At 47.6% G+C, this 21,873-nt stretch overlaps 1 protein-coding gene across 1 annotated transcript in view; it reads right to left on the bottom strand.

Annotated features, from left to right (window-relative positions):
* Window positions 1–18,442, bottom strand: part of LOC144120530 (uncharacterized) — a 104,096-nt gene extending 85,654 nt beyond the window's left edge. The window contains exons 1-3 of the mRNA XM_077653048.1: window positions 18,025–18,442; window positions 7,454–7,669; window positions 2,066–2,126 (exon numbers count right to left, since the gene is read on the bottom strand). Coding sequence (XP_077509174.1) covers window positions 2,066–2,126; window positions 7,454–7,669; window positions 18,025–18,197 — 450 coding nt within the window. The 5' untranslated portion in view covers window positions 18,198–18,442. The remainder of the gene's footprint in view (window positions 1–2,065; window positions 2,127–7,453; window positions 7,670–18,024) is intronic.
* Between the last annotated feature and the right edge of the window lie 3,431 nt (window positions 18,443–21,873).

Here is a 21,873-nt window from a genome sequence, read left to right as displayed (position 1 = left end):
CGAACTGTTCTTCTCCGGTTTCTCTTTCATGATCACTGTTCGCGCTGTTCAGTCATTGCAAGCACAGTAAATTTCTTTTAGAAGAAGGGGGCACCGCATCAACTAAATAATTTCGAATAAACTGCTCATAATAATGCGTAGAACCAGGAAGCCTTCGGGCTAAAAAAAAAAAGAAAGAGGAATCGCTCGATTGCGCAATGATGAAAAATACGGGGAAAGTATCGGGCAGTTATACATCGTTCGGCGTGGAACTCAGCTCGATGAGCAGATTGTGCTTCTTGTTCTCGGAGTCTCTCTCTCCCGAACGCCTGCAGCTCGATTTCCAAGAGCGAGTCAATTCTGCGCAAATTCCGACGGGGGTCATATTTTTTGAGTGCGATGGACGGTTTGATTATAACAGCGTTGCGAATGCCCCGAGGAAAAATGACTGGCTCCCAATTTACCCGGCCCCATCTACGTTTTATGGCTGCCGACGTCATCAATTTCTCTTCTCTCTCGCGCAGACGATACGTTTCGACGGGAGGCTTGTTATACTGCTTGCGAGGGGCACTTTTCATTCCTCGCTTTCATTCTTCACCGCCTTAAGCTCTTACTCGGCTGTCAAATAGATAAAAGAAAGGGGAGAAATGGGAGGAAACACTGGGTCCCGCAAGTTGCTGTCTTTGCTAAAGTAAGCGATATTCTTCTACAAGCTGGTCATGCGTTAGGGAGTGATAAATGAGCGAGAAAGTAGGAAGAAAGCAGATTTTCCAGCGACCTATACACCCCCAGGTTTTTTTTTTTTTTAGCGCCGTTGTTGAGTCTCTTCCTTCGTCGATTGACAAGCTCCTCCTTATAATAAGCGATTTACTGCCACCAGATGTACAGTGCACTCTGGCATAACGCTTTTACTCGACTTAACATATGGCTGTTGTGTTTTCTTCCAGAATTATTTTCCACTGGCTTCTCTACCGTGTTCAGTTCAGAATCGGCCGGCTTCCTGTGCCATCTTCGTCCGGAATGATCTCGGCATCGCTCGCTCTTGTTTCATCTCCGTCATCATTATCGTCATTCACTGCAGAATCCAGGCTCTTTTTTTTTTCTCTCTCGATCAATCCTCTTTCGCTTTACCCTTTGTCAGTTGCGGCTGCTTTATCCGAGCAAACTTTCATGTACAGACACGGTAAAATATCTGCCCTCTTTCATTGCACATTTATTTTAAAATGCCACGGGGTTCTTATACAAATCTGGATTCCGCACATATCATTTTAGATATGTGTTGAATCCAGCAACATAGGAACATGGTGTAATTTCTAACCATTTCGTTCACTTAGTGAAACCTTTTCAAATATTTCAAGAACCCGCTCACGCATGGCTTTCTGAAAAGTGAACAGAAACATTGCACTAAGAGCGTCTGGTTCAACAAAGGGCGTGAGCTCGCGCCTTGCAGCGAAATACTTTTACTCGTTTAACTCGTAACTCATTAACTCATTTTACTCGTCGTTTACTCGTTATTTTTAAAAATATTTTTACTAGTCGTACGCCGTTGGGCGCGAAAGACCCGTTGCTTTGGTGTGTTCATCCACGCTTCCCGCTTGAGTTCCAGTGAACAAGCGCGCAGGTTGGAGCCAGAATTTTAGCTCACCAGATTCCAACACTTGCAGAGTAATGGCGTTGATAACTTTTGGCAAAGAAATTACTTCCGTACTCCGCACTCGACGCCGCACTCAGCACGTGCCACCGATATTCTTTTTAAGAACAACAATTTGACCTTAGTAGATTCGGATAGTAAACTTTAAGGATGTGGGGCGAAAACAAAATGATCCTGGCAGTATTCCCTGTCGGACAGCTCAATTTCGGGCTCTGGTTTTCTTAGCGAGACGCACGCTTCAGATGGCTGCAAAGGTAGGCTAATTTGAGCATCATGCGTCTGCGCGAGCGTTTGGATTCTTATGTGCATGATCCAGTTGTTTATGGTGTTAATTTCTATATGATACGCATTTCACGTAGCAAAGGCATGCAGAGATACTCACCTCGAAGTTGCACGTTCATGTGCTTCGCAAGAGCGAAATGGATTCTTTCTCACCTCGGTGTCAGTGTAGTTGCAGAACTCAGGTTGGCGAGCGCATAGCTTTTCCTTGCTGATCCTGAAAAAAAAGCGGAAAAAAACCCGGAATGATTACTACATTCGAATCAGTGTGAAAGCATAGATTTTTGCTACGTAGGCGACGATTTTGCTCGGGGTTGGTACACGTCGGATTACTTCTAACGCAGTAAAAATGACAGATGATGAATGCGATTAACGCGGCAGCGTTAGCGTTAGTGTTCCCCCGGGATGGAACAGCCGCTGCCGCTGACGGTTCCAGACCGTGCCAGCGGGTGGCGGGATTATGTCCGTCAAACATCGTGTGACACGCCGTTCCGCTCTCCCGATCCAAACTAGCGATCACAAGGGGCATGCCGTACCATCTCTTCACTCTCTCTCCATCTTCTTCTCTCCCTCGCTTTCATTCTCCCTAGAGTAGAACTTCTCTCTCCATTTTGCCACCTGCCCAACGAGGTTTCAGACTGACGGACGGACGGTCACCCGCCTGAAGCTTCTGAAAGAGAAGCACGTCGGGCGTTGGCAGAAACATGGTGCTGGAAGAAACGAAACGACGCATCAACTGTAACTTCATTTTGGACACCTGAACCGCGCCGTAAGAGAAGGGAGGAAGGCGGGAGTGAAAGAAGAAAGAAGTGCCGTAGTGGTGGGCTCCAGAAAAATTTCGACCACCTGGGGATCTGTAACGTGCACAGACATCGCACAGCACAAGGGCGCCTTTGCCTTTGAAAAAAAAATGGTTTTTAGGGAAATGAAATGGCGCAGTATCTGTCTCACACATCGGTGGACACATGAACCACGCCGTAAGGCAAGGGATAACGGAGGAACTGAGAGAAGAAAGTAAGAAAGAGGTGCCGTAGTCGTGGGCTCCGGTATAATTTCAACCCCCTGGGTATCTTTAACGTGAACTGACATCGCACAGCACACGGACGCCTTAGCGTTTTTCCTCCATCGAAACGCGACCTCTGTTGACACTTGGTGAAAGCAACACGAATCGATGGTTTAATACCTATAGGCTGCACGTGCATTATAATGATTATAATAATTTATTTACTCTCAAGGGGGTCTAATGGGGCTACGATGGTGATGCAGGTGATACGATGCAGAATAAAAAAAAACAAGTAAACGTGAATATAAATCGCAGACACTAGTAAAATTGGTTGGAGGCACTTAGGTATGTCTTAGCTGCGGGAAGGCGAAAGCCGTTTGCGACTCATTGCACTGATTTGAATTTACCGCGCTTGAATTCATTTCATGATAGAGGAGAAGAGCAGCTGGCGCGGGCATTGCGCCACCTGACCTAGGTCACGTGACCTAGGTGACGATGTAACGAACGGACGGTCACCGACCTAGGTCACGTGACCAAGATGATTATGTAACGGATGGACGGTCACCGCTAGTATGAGCCATTAAAGGCTATCGCCTTAATGAGTTAATAACAGGGTATGGAATAATCATGTCTTATTAATGGCGTATTCAGATCATCTACCACATTAAATTTTCGCAGTTCGCTCTTACCGCCGCGCACAACCTTTGTGATAGTTCACAGGTCGGGAGGTTTGCTTGTGAGCCCCACCGTGTGAATCGTAATGCATTCCCAGCGTTTCAAATCTCCTGAAGGTAAGAATATCTCGGGTCCTCCCTCCTCCAATGTTCATCTTGAGAAACGGGACAAAAGACGGGACAGAAGGAAGACAGACGAGACGAGCAGAGCGCTCGTGTTGCCCGTCTTTCTGTTGTCCCGTCTTTCGTCCTGTTTCTCGAGACGAACTCACATCAACTAGCGCAACTGTCTGCGCTCCTCCGGTGGGTAGTATTTCCAGGAATGCTACAGGAGCCCCGCTACACCGCTTATAAGCGAGATCCCTGGGCTATAAGCTTTTGACTCAGGCTGCACTTCTAACCATGAGCAAGCGACGTCGTTACGACTTGGCGCCAGCGTTGGCGGCATCGCATAAGCACGGCGCCACATTCCGGTGTCGCTCACAGCGTCGGCCGCGAACCCGGACAGTGCGTGGCGCCCGATTCCTTTCGCGTGCACGTGCACAAACGCCCGCGTGCGGAGCGATGTTCGCTCTTTTCAAGCGCCGCTTCGAGAGAGAGAGAGAGCTATTTACACATCCCCTCCCACGTATGCAGACGAGGCGGTGAGCGTAGGCTCCGCTTCGCCTCTGCATTGAGTGCTGGATCTTCTTGGCAGGGGGAATCGGGGGCAATTAAAAGGTACAACCTGCGCTGTGAACGACCTCTCTCCGCCCCTTCGAGTTACGCGCGCTCAGCGGAAGAGAAGGGCGTTGCGCAGAGTGGTGAATGAGCCTCGAGAAACTCCTGTCGTCGTCACAGGTGCGTTAAAGAGCTTCGGCGCTATTAATCACCCGTTTTCAACTCCTGGCTGGCTCGGTGGGAGAATGAGCTGCACTCGACACCAACGCTTTGCAAGGCGCCGAGTGAGTCATGGCTCAGTTTTGGGCTTGGCAAGCCAAGAAGGAGTTCTTCGGCTAAAAAGGATTTTGCCGCAAGTGCGTGACGCCTGCAAACCGGCTACAACTATGCTGCAGAGCTTGATCTTTATTGTATTATCGGAGTCGTGTTGCCTTTGTCACGGCTGCTGACCCGAAAGACGCAGGTTCGATCCCGGCCCGCGGCGGTCGAATTTCGGATGGAGGCGAAATTCTAAAGGCCCGTGTACTGTGCGATGTCAGTGCATGTTAAAGAACCCCAGGTGGTCGAAATTTCCGGTGCCCTTCACTATGGCGTGCCTCATAGCCTGAGTTGCTTTGGGACGTTAAACCCCCCTAAACCATAAAATTCTGTCACGTGTGACTTCATACTATCATTGTACTGTAGCAGTATTTTCTTACCCTTAATAGGGCTGCAATTTACTGAAGCAATCTTGTAAGTATATAAAAAGAAGTTCTGAGAAAGAAGCGGTGTACCAATCGTGCACTCTACTCCTCCTGATTACAGCTCACTCAGTTATCTTGAGTGGGACGAGCTATGCCCACATTCGTAGTTTTGGTGCAGCCCAACTGCTTTTGGCCTGAAATTCAAGTAATGCGTCAAGAGCACAAATTTGTCAGGGGTACTTTAATGATAACATGAATCACGATTGGCACATCCAAAGGCTGTCGGATAACCCTATACGCTATCGGTCAGTTATTCAGCCCAGTTTGCGCAGAGTTCATCGCGAGCACCCTCTTACTCGCTAAAACAAAAATACACAATTAATTCGGCACCCGGCATCGAAACCAGGGAAATACCAGCACGGCTAAATAACCTAGAATAGAGGAAGCTTTACATTAACGAAGTAGCTAGTCTACAAGAATGCAGTGAAAAGCACAGCAGCCACAGAGCTAGGAGGAGGAGGAGGAAAGACAGGGTGGTTAACTGGCAGAAGAAGCAGGTTTCCTACCCTATAAAAGGGGAAGTTATGAGGGGATATAAAGGTGAAGGACAAAGGGTCGTAACGGGAAAACTAGGTATTGCGCTACAAAACCATCGCATCTATAGTAGCGCAGGCAGAAACACGGTACATGAACATGAGAACAAACAGACCAGTGCTAAAGGTAGCGCTTATCAACTCGCCCAAACCATCACGCTTATCAGATAATTGTTCAGTTAGCACTGAGAATAGCAGTAACAGAGCGATATCTTTTTGGAGCATGAAAACCAGGAATTGACCCTAGACAACCCCCCAAGCAACCTACCATGGTACGGTACGGTATGGTACGGTATTTCATGGCATGGTATACAGTATGGTATGTCATGGCAAGGCGTGGCGTGGCATGGCAGACATGGCATGGCATGGCATGATATGGTATGGTACGGTGTGGTCTGATATGATATGGTATGTGGAGTTTAACGTCTCAAAGCGACACATGGTTTCAAGATGCATTCATTCTACTACTAGCGACACATGGTCTACGATGGACGCCGTCGTTGAGTGCTCCGGATTGATTTCAATTGCCTTGGTTCATGACGTGCACTGACATTGCAAAGCCCGTGTACTGTGCGATGTCAGTGCACGTTAAAGAACCTATGGTGGTCGAAATTTCCCGCACAGCCTGAGTAGCTTTGGGACGTTAAACACCCACAAACTAAACTAAGATTGCAAAGCACATTGGCGTCTTGCATTTCTCCTGAAAACGTGTCCGCCGGGGCCGGGATTGAGCCCACATCCTCGGGATCAGCTAACAGCCGAACGCGCTAATCACTGAGCCACCGCGGCATTCGTTGCTACCCAGAATAGCGCATGCTTTTAGCGACTCTAAGATTACAGCGAGAAAAAAGATTTTTTTTAGGGGCGGATTAAAGGGTAAATGTATGTAAAGGAATTCAGTGCAACTACCCGTGCTGCTATTTTTACTTTACACGAATTGTTATCTTTTGGCGCGAAGATTGATTTTTGTTTTGCAGTAAAATAATGCAAAATGGTGGTGTTGGAAGGCAAACAAATATGTGCTTACTCTTAAACATTTTCGCTAAAGATTAGAATTTGAGAATGACATTACATAGGGTCTGCCAAGAGCTGACAGTTAAGCCTCTGTTGCACAAACTATGAACCTAATAACTCTGTTTTTGTTTCGCAGAACTGGGCTGAAAGCACAACATAGGAACCTTTTCCTTGCGGAGAAATCGGAAGAACGACGTTAACGAGGTTATACTCAAAAGTTATGTTTAGGCTATTTGATGATAACCCCAAGGAGGGTTGAAGCTTCCCTTGGAAATCGCACTTCCCACCCATTTCCTAATACAATTCATTGCTTTGCCCCATCACCCCTGAAGATGAGAACAATCTTTGCTATGTGCCTACTGCTATTTTTCTTCGGCTACTGTTTGCGAATTGGCATGCAGCTTGTTCGGAATCGTTTCCGAGCTGTACCAAAAAATTTCTGTACAAGCGCATTTTTTCAACGGGAAGTTTTTATGAACGCAATTTTTCCGCACATTACTTATGATTGCATCGTAACAAGCAATGTATCCTCATATCCCTCCTAGGGACGTTTGTAGATTTTGGCTATTCATTGTCAAAGACGCACCCAATTGGTTTTCTCTGTCAGTCTTAATTACTCGGCACGAGCGCAGGAGAAACTTTAAATGTGATATTTACCACGCATTGGAAGGTTATACTATTCCCATCAATTTACTCATAACAGTATCTTACAATATCCTACAGTTGCCTCACACTTAAAAGTGATGTCCTAGAAAGCTGGACATGCGTTCCGCATTTGTTTGTTTTCAGTGTTGTTTTGGGCCTCATCTCAACAGCTTTCCAGGGTACCACCTCCCGTGTCTGCGACAACCGTGAAAGCTTCCGTGATGCGCGATGCTTCTGCCCCGCGTGATGGCGCTCGCTACAGTTGCGCTCACCAGTTGGTGAGGCATACGGAGGCGGCGGGCATCTCCAGATGCTCGGGCCCCTCGACGCGCACGTCGTTGGTGGTGGGGTAGGTCAGATAGTTGACCACCACGTCCGACGCCTGGTACAGGAAGCCCACCACCAGGCCAAGGTAGACCAACACGCGCAGGAACCGCAGCCGCCGGCGCCCGGCGGTCGTCTGCGCGCCGTGTCTGGGAACGTGCAGGCTGCAAGAAGGCGCCGTCTCGGTCAAACGGCCGCTGCGGCACAGGCTGGTGGCTATTTCGGTCTCAGCGCAGCTTAAAAGCGTCGGGCCTTTCTCGAGCATAATTTTTTCACTCACTGGGCTGCCTTAATTCAACGCTGTCAGAAATCAGAGAAGTCTACCAACCGCCTAACACCGGGTATTCGGTTGCACAGCGAGCACATTCAGTTACATCTGAACGGCTCAATGAGGCCAAGCCATTCGACCGAAATATACCGGTATCTTTGATATAGTTATTATATGTAGCACGCTTTTGCGTGAAGTCGTTATCTTTTTGTGCGGACAGCACAGTGGATTAATGTGGGATAATGACGCGCTGAGAGAGAACTGGTATAAGCACTGCTGGAGCACCGGACTGGTCTTTAAACTTTAAAATAAGACTCTTCTAATCATCTTCGAATGGGCAAGGCGGCAGGAATGGGACTGCGGCTCAGTGTCAGCATCTTGAGTCCTAAGACAAAGGGTGTCGGAACACTGCAGCGATATTAATTCAGTTATATTAGTGCATCCACGTTTGTTGTCACTGCTGTGAGAAGTGATCGATCCTGACAGAGCTTAGGCTGTGTTAGTCTCTGGGTCCTTGTCTGGACTTGACGATGTAGGAAGACAGACGAGAGTAGCGAACGTTGTTTCTGACTTAACAGACACCGCGCAGTGATTTGACAAGCACTCACGATACTTGCGCCCCCTCTTTTCCGCAAGATGCAAAGACTATAGAAAGTGCGCCTCCCGCAGTGTGCGTCGACGGGCTATCGTCAGCATTCGGTGCCCCAAATGCACAAATGGGTGAGCTTAACACTGGAGAAAATGCCTCCGAAAACGTAGCGTGTATGATGGCAGTACTACTGAAGAGTGATCCATGGTAGGAGAGGATGTTTTTTCAAACACAAAGTTGAACGGGACCCTCAGTTCGTTGAACGATGTTTCCGGAAAAGCGCTTTTCTTCGACTGCGACCACACGAGCACAGCGGCTCAGTGTGATTTGGACGAAGTGATAATCTGCGGAATGAGGTTTCCCTTCTTGCCTATGTTCAAGTTTTTTCTATTATCCTGGTTGGTATATTTTTTAGCTCTCTTCGCTTTATTTTGGTTGAGCATCTGTTGCGGTTTTGGAGTGTCGCGCAAAAGATATTTCGTTTCCTGCGCAGCCACCGTTCCTTCTTGTAACTGATCTGCTCACGCTTGAGAACAAAGAATCTCTGCCTCCACCTTGCCTTATTCACATTTTTTCCAGCGGACTTCCAAAAAACATGCAGACTAAATTAGTATACACAAAAAAGTCCGTACGATGCATTCATTGGCCGTCCCACCAAATAATTTGGCTGTAAATTTTTGCATAATGAGGTAGTATGGGCGCGAGCGAGCATCTCAGTGAAATATAGCGACTTTACCTGTGTCAATGCCACAAAAAAATGACAGAGCAATGTGTTTTCTCCAAAACAAATTGTTCGAGTGAAGAAAACATCTCCAAAGTATGCTGACAGAGAGATATAATGCTACCAAGCACACAATTGCCTCTGTAGTCACAGTTTGGTCGATTACTCTGCGGGTAAAGATTCCGCCGATTAGTTATCTTGCGATTCAGGCATCAACAGGGCTCTTCCACGGGTCCCGACCATTTACGATATGGTTGTTTTATACTGCTATCAAACTTTGCGGCACGAAATGCTTTTTCGGTGCTACCAAGACAACTTAGTTATGAGTCGGCGCTCGTCCTGTGTCTATCTTTCTTCTTGACAGTCTTTTTTTTTTAGCTGTATTAACATCATGAACGCATAGCAAATCACCCAACTCAACGTTTTACCTAGACAACCACTTCAACATAAACTCAGATAGAGAGGGAATGTTTTTTTCGCCGCAGAAACATTATGATACGCGATTCGGCTCCTAAGGTTACAATTACCTGTATGCTGCCCATTTGGCAATTTAATTAAATATTTTGTTTAGCAGCTTCGGTATAAATATAGACGCATACGTCCTCTGCACTGATCTTGCAGTCTCCAGCTTTTGGTGCCTGGAGTTGATGATTTACTAACTGCCTTTGATCTCTAGACTGCTACAAAGCGGGGTAATACTTCGAGTGCTCCACAGAGCTCGGAATTCGAACCCACGCAACTTAACTGCATCGTAACTCACTCAGTTGTTGTCGGCATAACCTTCCTGCGTCCAAGCTTCTGGCGCACTTGAAAGCACGGATGTCGTTCGCGTGAATGAACACGCAGATGTGTGGGCAGCGCCGCGCCACTGTGACATAGGTCGCCACCGCGGCGGCGGCGACAACGAGCCAAAAAAAAACAAAAAAAAATATGAAAGAATTGCACCACCAAAGGAGACGTATGTTGAGAGGACAATGCACAGGGACAGCCAAAGCAGAGGGCTGCCTGTAGACTGTGCATCAGCGAAATTAAATTGGACCCCCGCATGCAGCCTTCCTGTGTGTACGTGGAAAACGAATCTCTCTGATTGCAGTGTCCCAACAGGTTTATAGCCCGCTTGCGTGTCCTGCTGGACTACGTCTGTCGCAGCACGCCTGGATAGGAGCGTGCGTGCAAGCGCGTTATTTCGCCTTGTTCTTTGTCAAAATAGTCACCTGCTTACATGACTCGTGCGCAAGCTATAGTGAGGAGTGTTTCTTGTTTGAAGGACGCATGAACCCTGCTATAGCGCCGCGCTGAACGCGCGCTGATGCGCCCATATAACAAGGGATAAAATGAATAGCAGCGCTGATACAAAATACCGACAGACATTGCCCTCGAAATTCGTTATTTAAGCTAGCCTTTGGCGGGTGGCGATTCAATTACACTGAATCACTTGCGACTGAAATGAACCAAGCACCAACGGCGCAAATTTAAGGAAATATTGTATCTCAGCGATGAGCTGTCGGCTATGTGGGGCGCATTGTTGTGAAGGGCTTCATATTAATTACCATCAGGCGCGATAGTTTTGCGTGCGCCGAAGTCTCGATGCATGAATGTTTCGCGTTTCGGCTTCGTAAAAATGTTGCGATGTCGGTCAAGTACAGAAGCTGCGAACCTGTGTTCAACAGCGAGCCAAAGCCGCGACACCTCCGCCGCGGGCCACAAGCCGCCATCACTACTCATGAAAGAGATGGTGTGCTTAAAAAGTTGGCTTTAAAAAGCCCTTTCAGGATCGACAACGCCATTTTTTTTTCTAAGAAACTACAATCTACTGTCTTTAACTCATTACTTTCCCCGGACTTTAAATAATTTTAGTCACACTGCTGGCTATAACAGAACAGAACTCCAGAGATATTTTGTAAATCAGTGAATAGTCATGTACTGCTTTGTTTTGCTTATCTGTGCGTCATTTCTGAATCGATTTTCTTAGTTTGTGCAAACGGTTGCGCTGCTCTTTTATTTCCTTTTACTTGCATTATTCTAGAATTGCTACTTGTGTGTACGATTGTTACCTCTATCCTTCTTATTCCTCCACGCAATCCTTTTTAAAAGTTCATTCCGTTGCGTATACACTCTTGGTTGTATTTCTGCCAATCGTCGATGTACAAAGAGCTGCTGTTGACTAGGCGTCTGCCAATCGACGGCGCACACGAAGCTGCCACGGTTTCTTTCCTGGTCTTCAGACTGAGCCATTACACAGCATATTTTTCAATACTTTCTATTTCTAACAGCTAAAAGAATATGATCTTTACAAGCTATCTCTCTTTCACTCTGGTTTAGTTTCTGCTTCGCTTCCTCCATGACAGAAAGTGAGTGATTGCTCCCGCCTCGCCAAACACGACATCGCTGGTCTCTGGGCTCATAGCTCCCGTCTTCTTGACACGCATCTCGGTCCAAAGCCTCGCGCTCATCTTCACGATAATGGTAAGCACACGCAGTTCATCCAATAGCCGCAAGAAGCCCATACCCCCCAACTTCGCCGTACGAAACGAGCGAGCCGACCGTTCCGTCCTTTGCTCGAGTTCAATGCCGGGCCCGACTCAGAAGCCGTCTGCGCAACCAGCGGCGGCGGCGCCTGCTATATGCGTGTAAGAAAATATTGCGTCCTCCACATCGAGGCGACGCTCAGTGATTGCGAGACGCTTGTCGGCTGCAGATGCGAGCGCAACACAGAGGAGACGGGTGTGCTCCCTTGCTTCACCCTTTTGAGTGTCTGCTTCTTATAACGGTTTACTACAACGCGATCTGGCGCGCATCGAATGTTTTAATTAGCCTTATCCGTGCCACCATAAAGCGGTGCCGCACGCTCACAAGGCTTTTCGGCGTCGAGACGTACACTGTTGCACAACGGCGCTATTCTGTGCTCACTTTCTCCAGTAAATGCGTGCAGGGCGTCCGAGTGCTGGCGCGGGTCCAATCTGGAAAGAGAGCATGCCCGGACACTGTAACACAACGTGGCATCGTGAACCTCGGACACTTCGCTCCGCTCGGATGGTTAATTTCTGGATAGCCACACAGCGAATACACATCCAAAACATGGTGGGCACGGATTCGGTCTGGCTAAGGCAGTGCTGTGCCATTCCCGCAACAGCTCGGGATCGCCGACAGACGCCTGCTTTCTGCTGAATTTCTTCTCGACGAAAGGGAGGCTGTTCACATACCGACGCCATTATCCGCGGCACATCACTCACTGCGGCACTCGAGTTGTGGCGGCACTCACCGCAAGGCTTAACCTCACTTCGCGTAGCACTTATCCGCGAAGCGTATCCATTCAGAAGCGTCGATACGGGCCGCGCCGGTGCTCCAAGGAACTCACGATTACCGCAACGACTAACTCGCTAGCGCTTTCGCATGTTTCGTGTTCATTTCAAGCCCACCACTGCTGCCTGCATGAAAAGTGTCCGAGATGGGTATCTATGCTTCTTGCTGTGACATTAGTTAGGAATTAAGTCGGCCCCAAGAAATAGCACCAGTCGAACATTTTTACACAAAACGTCCCACTTAAAAATATGGGCAAATAAGACACTAATCAAGTAAATTTGTTTTTGGGCTAGTTGCTGCATGTTTCTGGGAAATATCATACTACCGCCTGGTTACGTACAACGAGCGACGAATGAAACGCGAACAAAAAAAAAAGCAACACCAAGACGCCAACATGTCGGCTCCTGGAGAGGAAATAAAAGCGAGGTTGATTAACATTGCTGTAGGCGACTCTTTGCACCCTGGAAGTTGAAATAACCTGAGCTACTACTGAGTTTCGCCTGGCTAAGGGCTTCTCATTTTCCTGTTCGTGTCTCAATTGTCTTCTTCGCGCTTCATTTCTTGCTGATAGTACGTCTTGTGTCGGGCTAACTCTTTACCTAGGACTGATAAGATAGTACGTCTAGAAACATTGGGAAGCGACTGTTATAATGCAATAAGAGCCCGCACGCAAACAGACGAGATCACACAGCAGCGATCTGAGCAGAATTCCGCTTACTATAATCCAGAAGCAAAGCGCGTACACCCGACCTGTGCAAACACCGACACGCATGTTGCACATTACACACGTACCGGACTCCTTCTACCGGGACCCAATTGCATGGTACAGCTGCCGCGAATACTGCGCGTGGTTTGGTTAACACCATTCGAGACACACCCAGCTTGCGCGCCGATGCACCCAATAAGCTGCGCGGGCGGCGGCTGAGCACGAGAGCAGCTGCAGTTCCTCACACGCTCGTGCCGACGGTCCGGCGAGGCGTCGGACCACACAGGCGGCCCGGGCGCAGTGACTCCTCTGTTTGGAGAAGCGCCGACGGGGACCGAAAACCCGACCGGGTGCCAGCAGAGCGCGCTGTTTGCTTTCCTTCCTTGTCGCCCGTCCCGACGCGCAGCACGGGCCGAAGGAACGAGAGGGGATCCCTCCTCAGTTCGCGCTTTCAAGGATCGGTGTCTGTTTGTTTGTTTCTCCTCTCATTCGAATAGCGAGACAGATTGTAATAGAGGACAGGTTTTATTGATGACCAGTTGCATGATGTACAGCTTGGCTGCGAAGTGCAAAGTGGGTGCCGATTTTTGAAGCAATTGTGCTATTCCCACCTTTCACTGGCCAAAAAAAAAAGAATGCCAACACTTATTAAAGTCTGAAGCCGTTATCACTGCATATGCAGCGGACCCTTAAGAAGACTGCCTTCTGTGGTATGCCAATCGTGATTTCTTGCGATATTGAGTTATCACTATGTGTGTCGTTTCTTCCAGGCGTATGCGAGGTCGCAGGTGCGCCTGAGGTCTTGCGTGCTTGAGTGGGTTCTATAATCGCCTTGCAGGATCTACCCGATGCCATTTTCGTCCATCCAACACTCGTTTGTTCATTGAGTATCTAGAACTCTGCCGGCGCGACATAGGGCCATGTCTAGTCTTACACACATTGCACAAAATAATAATAATAATAATAATAATAATAATAATAATAATAATAATAATAATAATAATAATAATAATAATAATAATAATAATAATAATAATAATAATAATAATAATAATAATAATAATAATATTAATTATTAATTAATAATTATTATTAATTATTATTATTAATTATTATTATTATTATTATTATTATTATTATTATTATTATTATTATTATTATTATTATTATTATTATTATTATTATTATTATTATTATTATTATTATTATTATTATTTAGGGGACACCTAATTACACTGCGCGCTGAGAATGCGACAGCGTTAAATTACGAAGTCAACTCGGCCTGCTCCTTAAACTGAGGCCATATTACGCTGACATAAAAGACAGACACAGGAGATGAGGTTGAAGGGAGTGGTGCATTCACATGGACACAAAGGGAGATGTCGGCTAACAGCTGGTGGAGCTCCTGGCGTCATCCTCCGCTAATCATCCATTTGCTCTTGAATATAGGAATAGCAACTAATTACAGTATAAGTTGACGTTCCATGAAGAGGTGCCCAAACCTGGAGCACAGATAAAAAAGGAAAACCACCCGTTGTTCAGTGCTCCAAGTAACGAAATTACCGCGTACGTGGCATCAAGTGCACAATAGACTATTGTGAGCTACTTTTCGGGCGGAAATGTGAAAGAAGCAGCTGTTACTATTCCATAAAAGACAACATAATCCAAGTTATGTTCTACAGAGAATCTTAACGTTTCTCGGTGCCGCTTAAAAGCGAACCAAAAAAAAATCTTAAAGGCTACAAGTGTAGAACTTCAGTCTAGTTGGTTGCATGTACTGGGAAAAACAACAGCGCAAGAAAGGCAACGGTGAAGCGACGCATATACAGGTCTGCGCCTATATTTTCGTCCTGGTCTTTGCTGCACAGCAATTTTTTTTTTCACTATAATTCAGTTGAACACTCGAGTAGTAGTGCTGGTTCCAGCAGAATCCTTACTTTACGAGCCTTCTTGAGCTATATCCCCACCTTTGTACTCTGTGGTGGGGAAGCCACTGAGTTGGGTCTGATGGGAGCTAAGTTGCGGCGACATCTGACAGGACGGTGGGGAGGGGGAGGGGCTCGTTTACAAAGTAGTCGCGTCACTCACGTGATATTTTTCGGGACGGGCGCTGCAGTATTGGAGACGGCAGTGACCCGGTCGTGGTCAGGATATGATCGCGCGCGATGCTTCTACGTAGCTGGTTCATTGCCTCTCTGTCCCGATGGAAACGTCCCGATAGCAGCAGCTTACTGCCAAGTTCAGATTCTCGAAACTGTATACCGTTGGTTACGTCTTGTTTTGGAAAAAAAATACCTGATTGGCACTATCAATTACAGAAAAAATTATAGAATTACCTGGAATGTTACCGTTTGTAAAAGCAATGAATCAACTATAAATATCAGGAATATGTAATTTGTTGCAAGCAATCATTAATTTTAATGCTTTAAGTGCAACAAGGTCGTTCCTACGAAGTGAACGGTGCGGCCAAACTGTAAACTCCACCTAAGGTGGGGAGTATTTTAGGCGTTGAAAAATAAAGGCTTCAAAAAGAAGCCTTGCTAAGGGAACGGTGAAAGGACAAAATTGAAGGGGCAGGTAGAGCAGCGTGGTTAAGCGTAGCGAACAATCACGGCTCACGATGTTGCGAGCGGACAGTCAGGGCGCACCCAACGCACGTCTGTACAAAGCACTGCGCAACATCATACATCTTCCCCGAGGGACAGCGAGCAGTATACTTATTGTACACTGTTACGTAGTGTTTAACAGCACCTCTTGCTGGGTTATGGCGCTCGGCTGCCGGCCCGAAAGACGCGGGTTCGATCCCGGCCGTGGCGGTCGAATTTCGATTGAGGCGAAATTCTAGAGGCCCGTGTACTGTGCGATGTCAGTGCACGTTAAAGAACCCCAGGTGGTCGAAATTTCCGGAGCCCTTCACTGCGGCGCCTCTAATAGCCTGAGTCACTTTGGGACGTTAAACCCCTTAAGCCAAACCAAACCTCTTGCTGGGATAGTTGGTGTAACATCGCTTAACAAAAGTAAAAACAGCGCCAATTTTTACACGAACCTCACTGGTCTTTCTGTGTGGTTTGTGTGAAAATTGGCACTGTTTTTACGTTTGTTACGCAACGCAGTGTTTAGTAGTGTTGTTTAGTCTTGCATAGCCCAGGGCCGGGAATGAGTAACGCGTTTACTCATTTTCCATTCCTTTTCTCATTTTGTCAAAGGCACAGGCATCACCACTTCTCGCTATCGTCGGTATCAGCCAGTCGACGCAGCGGGTGGTTGAATAAGAGTAGGATACAAAGAAAAACATATTTGCATCACAACTTCGGGACAGTATTTTGTTACCATTCAGAACGTTGGGGACGTATTTTCCTACCACTCAACTGCCTGTCCATTCTTTCACTTTTTCGTCATTGGCAGCTGACAACCACCTGTAATGTCAGTGTTGATAGCTTTTAACTAATGCCATCTATCCCCCACCCCATAGCCAACTCACTAAAGAGCAGACAGGAAGTTGAAGACAGCTCCAAACAAACGCATAACCGTGCTTATTTATTCTAATTAAGATACAGCCCCTACATACAGGCCCGCGTGCCCGTGGTGTGGAGAGACAGCCAGACTATATACTGCATCACATGGGGATGCCAACACAACCCTGCAGTCCCAGTCATACACAATGCCTCGCCGGAGCAGTGGGAGGTAGCGCGGTCCAGCTGGTAACGCGGAGATCAGCTCTCACTCGTCAAACGGGCCCAAGCTGCTGCAGCCGCCGCAGCAGTCCTGGACTAGGGACTCCACCCACGAAGACTACCAAGACGCTATGGTTATAGTGTATGGTCGTTTTGTCTCTATGTGCCTCTCGCTGGCTCTCGAATCAAAGGCGAGGCTGACCAGTGACAGTGAGGAAAAAGGAAAGGACCGCGAAAAGAATGATTAAAGTCATAGCTTGTTCATTGTTAATGCGTGTCTAATTAATTGCTCACAAGGACGAGAATGACCTACTTTCGTCTTTCCCGCTGTTAGGCGTGAGCCCATGGTTCGGTTTGGTTATCTCAGCCAGGTTGAGTTCCCCAGCTTCCGTCTCGGAAGGCCGCTGCTGTGGTGGGACGGGGAGGGACGGGCTTCGAGGATACAAGCAGAAGTGCGAGAATAGTTTGCTTCAGACACACACGCAGTCCAGCTGCTTAAATAATAATATCCCGATATTCCGAGATCTCTAGCCCGGGAATCTGTATTTGATCAATGCCCAAATAAGGGGTCCCTCAAGGCGGCTTCAGAAGCCGCCCAGGAGTCTCTTGCGTGTTCATAGAGATTCAGCACTATGGATAGCAGGCCCTGGTGGCACCTGCCGTGACCAGGGTTAACCGAAAGTACTGCGTGCAGCGGGGTCACCAACTTCGAATCCATGGGCGCTTCGCGGAGGTGGATGGGAATCGCCGCCGTCGTTGTCACTTGAGGAAAGAGTGAGGATCGGTTTCTGGATAAGTCGGACCGCCGTGACCCGTGGCAACGTCATGATACCCTACTTTCGCCGCTACCGTTCAGCACGGGGGAGGCGGTTTCTTCCCCAACGAGTCCCGAGTGGTCGCTCATAGTGGCCTGTTCGCTCAGCTCGGCTTCGGGAGGTGAGGGGTTCGAACCCTGCCGCCGGTTACCCACCGGGCCTTCGGGCACCGGTACAAACATCCCTCCTAAAGGAGGTCCGGCCCCACTGGGCGGGAATCAACGCTTGGAGGAAGCTCGCTAACTCGGCTTCCGATGCTAGCTGCGGCACCAAGGGCACCCAAGATTGGACACTAGGGAAACGCCATAGGCTGACAGCTATGTCGCGGAGGTGCGGGGGAACAACAGAGAACAACAGAGGTTCCGGCGGGTCAGGAACGCCTCGGATGGAAGAGAGCAACGCCAGCGAGTGCTCCGGTGATGTCGAGTTCTACGGCGTCGCACCGTGAACTTCTTGCCGTTCCTGAGCCCTTTCCGGGGAGTCGACGAATGACGCAACCTCCTGCTACGACCAGGGGTGCCTCCAGCGCTGTTGCCACCCATCCGGGTGGTGCTCGGGTGGTGCCCGGATGGGTGCCCGGATGGGTGCCCGGATGGGTGGCGAGCATCACCTCCATGGACACTTGGACCGGGAGCTTGTACGACGCAGCCAACGACGCTGCCAGCACTTAGAACGCCACCTCGACGCCGGCTACTGGACTCATGCAACACTGCATCAGCACTGAACCGTGAGCACGAACGACGAACGCTAGTAGACTGGGTGTTCCCGGGTAAGGTGCATTGGTAGCCTCTGTGTTTTGTGTTATGTTTGCTAGTTAGTTTGGTGTGCTAGTGTTTGTGTCAAAATGTGCGTACGTGTGAATACACCTGTCGTCTAGTCCATTCTTTCGGTCCGAGTGTTCTCCGGGGATCCGTGACATAGTGTTGCCAGGTGATGCAATTCTTATGCGGCTATATACATTGTTTCAAGTTCTTATCTGCTCTCTATCTCTTGTGCTGTGGTATTTCGAGTGTCGTACCTGTTCGTTGGCTTTCGAGTAACCGTAATATCTGCGCTCTTCCATGTAATGCTGTTTCAGCAGCAAAAAACAAAGGCCTTACCTGCAAGCCATTATCTCTCACGATTTCTGCGATCCAGACATAAGGGAGGTATGCACGGTGGCTCGATATACCCAGGCAGAATAATAACAGCTACCCTTGCTGAAACAAGAAGCACGCTATGCACATTTGTCTCCTGTACTATGCTGTCGATTGAAACAAAATTACATACACCGTCCCCTACGGGTATACATAAACTTGACGGTATATATTAACGCGGTAGCGTTAAGTCTCTCTTTCTGCAGAAAATCCGGCGTCGTTGTCGGTGTCGTCGTCTGCGGCGGCGGCGTTGTGAGCGAAAAATCAGGTTGCCCACCTGCCACCTAATTAACGTGACCTTGTGCCGTCATCACCACTTGCCCACCGTGGCAGGTGGCAGTTAAATTAATAACTGAAAACGAGAAGTTGCTCGGGGAGAGCAACCTCGGTCTCACAAGCCCCACCAGTGGCTTTGTTTGAAACAGCCGCCTGCCCGGACAGTGGCGCATAGCTTAACCGCTGAAGCACTCCACCGCCTAACTGTCCGCTCCAGTTTTCATTATATCAGAGCACATGTGCAAATTGGCTAAATATTAACTACTGAGTGTATGTTAACTAACTTTCACTTCGAAAAGGGCTATATTCATTCGAACATCAGATCCGTTAAGAAGGAGCCACAGTTGATACCGATCTGGAGCTTCTTCCTCTCAGGCATTTTCGTATCCAAGTGATTATACTTGCAGCTGACTTGCACGTAAGGTGTTAAAAGTAATTGATTACTTGCAAAATTACATTTCCTTCGAATTTTGTAATGCTATGATTACTTCTTCTAAGATGTAACGTTCTCCGTAATCCAATTATTTTTCCCAGTTATTGGTTACAAGTAATATGTTAATTTTTTTTTCCAAAAGCAATTTTTAAACAGTGGTGCAACTTCTAGAACTTGAACTCGGTCACAAACACTGCATGGTATAGCACGGAATTTCTTTGCGTTAGAGCGACAGCGGTCGAGCCGCAGGCTTGCATGTCCCCACATGCAAATTTCAGCGGGTCTCAATATGAATATAGCCCCGCGTTGCGCGCTTGGGATTTTAAACATTTCACCCCGACGGCACAACGGAATGTGATGTTTAATGAGCTTGCACTTTGTCCCCTCAGAGCGCAAACAGCAGCGCAGTGCGGCGCTTTTCGTAACTTCGAGGTGGTGCGCAAGGTCTTCGCTTGTTAAACCAACAAACTTCCCTACAGCCTGTATATCGAGATGCTCTTCAGCTCGCTACACTGATGTGCTCACACGAAAACGCGGGAAATGCCCTTACAAAATTTTCTTTAGACAGTCTGTACACTGTCGATCCATAGACTTCTGTCTATAAAGTCTATAAACTTTATAGACAAACCCTAGAGAACAGTCTATATATGCAATACAAACCCTATAAACAGTCTCCAGATAATCGATTGATTTATGGCCGTACACCTTTTGTAGTCTTTGTTTATAGACACTCTATAGACTATGAATAGACACAAAGAAATATCTATAAGAAGGCAGTAGAATCTCTAAGAAGCCTATAGATTGTATATAGACCATTTTTTCAAAGGTACGCTGAAGAAAACTAAAAAAAAAAATGGATGGCGGTTTAGCTTTGCTAAGCATGAAAGATGTGGGGAAGTACATTTTTTTTTGCAAGCGGACACCACTGCCTCGTACCCGAAAGCGCGAGTGAGGTGTCCACCGATCCGGGTAGAGAGTTATGCGCGTCTTCGACTTTTTCATCGTCAATGTCAATTTACCCAGTGTACGCCGGCGGCCTATGCTCCAGTGTCGCGTTTCTGCAGCAATGTTGTAAACGTAAAACGCGTTTTGCTCTAGTGCCGCGTTTCTGCCACAACGTTGTCCACGCCAAAGCATGCAGCGCACATCTCTCTGTCACTACCGCCACCTAGCTCAAAGCGCGAATATTAGTTGAAGAAGAAGACGATGTGCAATGCACAGCGCGAGAGTGTGTTGCAGTTCAACACGAGCTTATCCTTTTTATTAACTGCGTTCAGGTGAATAGCCGCCCAATTCTTGGCCGATCCCCCAGTGTGTGCATGTGCCATCTTTTGATAAGCTAACAACAACAACAACAGTTCAACACGAGCAGTGTTCGGCGGCGGCGATAGCTATAGTGCTCTCGCGCAGTGGCCGTGGAAGCTGGTCTGTTCGCGCCGCCGCAGATTCGAATCCTAGTCGGGGATATTGGTTTTATTTATTATCATTTACTTATTTCACTTGGCACAAACACCGCGAGCATGCAAACATCGCAAGATCTTGCACGGGGTTTACCGTAACATCGGAATAGTGCGTCCGCACTTTAACAATTCAAGATGAAATTACCAACGTACCCGTACTGCAACAGGCTTCAGATCAAGCAAGCTGGATCAGCTCATTCGCGTCCCTGTATATTTGTTCTATGTTAATAAAAAATGGATGAAAAATAACGCCATAGTAATTCATTACTTATCTGTACCTGTCAAGTTACTTTTCAAGGAGAGCAACCGGACACTGAAATCATTTGCTTTTGAGCTGAAGAAATTGCGATTGTAATCGGGTATGGTTTTTTTGTAATGGGTATGCAAGACAGGCCTACAGTATGAACTCTTCACCGCTGCGCCAAACTGATGACTGGTGCAGCCATAAAAACACGATGAGCTACGAACACTAGAATCGGGCCAGCACCAGGAGCACTGTCGTCGGCGCTTCTGTAAACCGGACACGTTTTCCAGCTAGGACGCACAATATTCGGTTTCTTAGGATCAAGGAGCGCTGTTAAAGTTTCATCGGGCACATGAAGACGCCGGCATTCGCTACAGTGTTTGCTTCATTATGCCGATAAATATGTAGCGTAAGGACGCCTGAATAGCGGCGTGGACGGCCGCGCTAAGTGGGACAAGGACAACTCGGCAAAGCAGCACGCGGCGAGCCTGCACGGTGAGCGAAGAGAAACCCCACCGGCATGCCGGATGGAACGTGTACCGCCGCGTGCAATACGGAAGGGAGCAGCCATTTTGCTCGAAAGTGCGAATTTTATGATTATTTGTCCTCTAAATTTGAGAATTACATGTGGATATTATACGCCGATAGGAAAACTACTTTAAAAACAGGGAGAGAAAACGTGCTTGCCGCACATAATTACGGAGTAATCAGCAGTTGAATGGTCATAATTTCTTGCCTCTCAT

The sequence above is a fragment of the Amblyomma americanum genome, chromosome 2 (assembly GCF_052857255.1).
Source record: "Amblyomma americanum isolate KBUSLIRL-KWMA chromosome 2, ASM5285725v1, whole genome shotgun sequence".
Lineage (NCBI taxonomy): Eukaryota > Metazoa > Arthropoda > Arachnida > Ixodida > Ixodidae > Amblyomma > Amblyomma americanum.
This window is presented reverse-complemented; position numbering and strand designations above follow the sequence as displayed.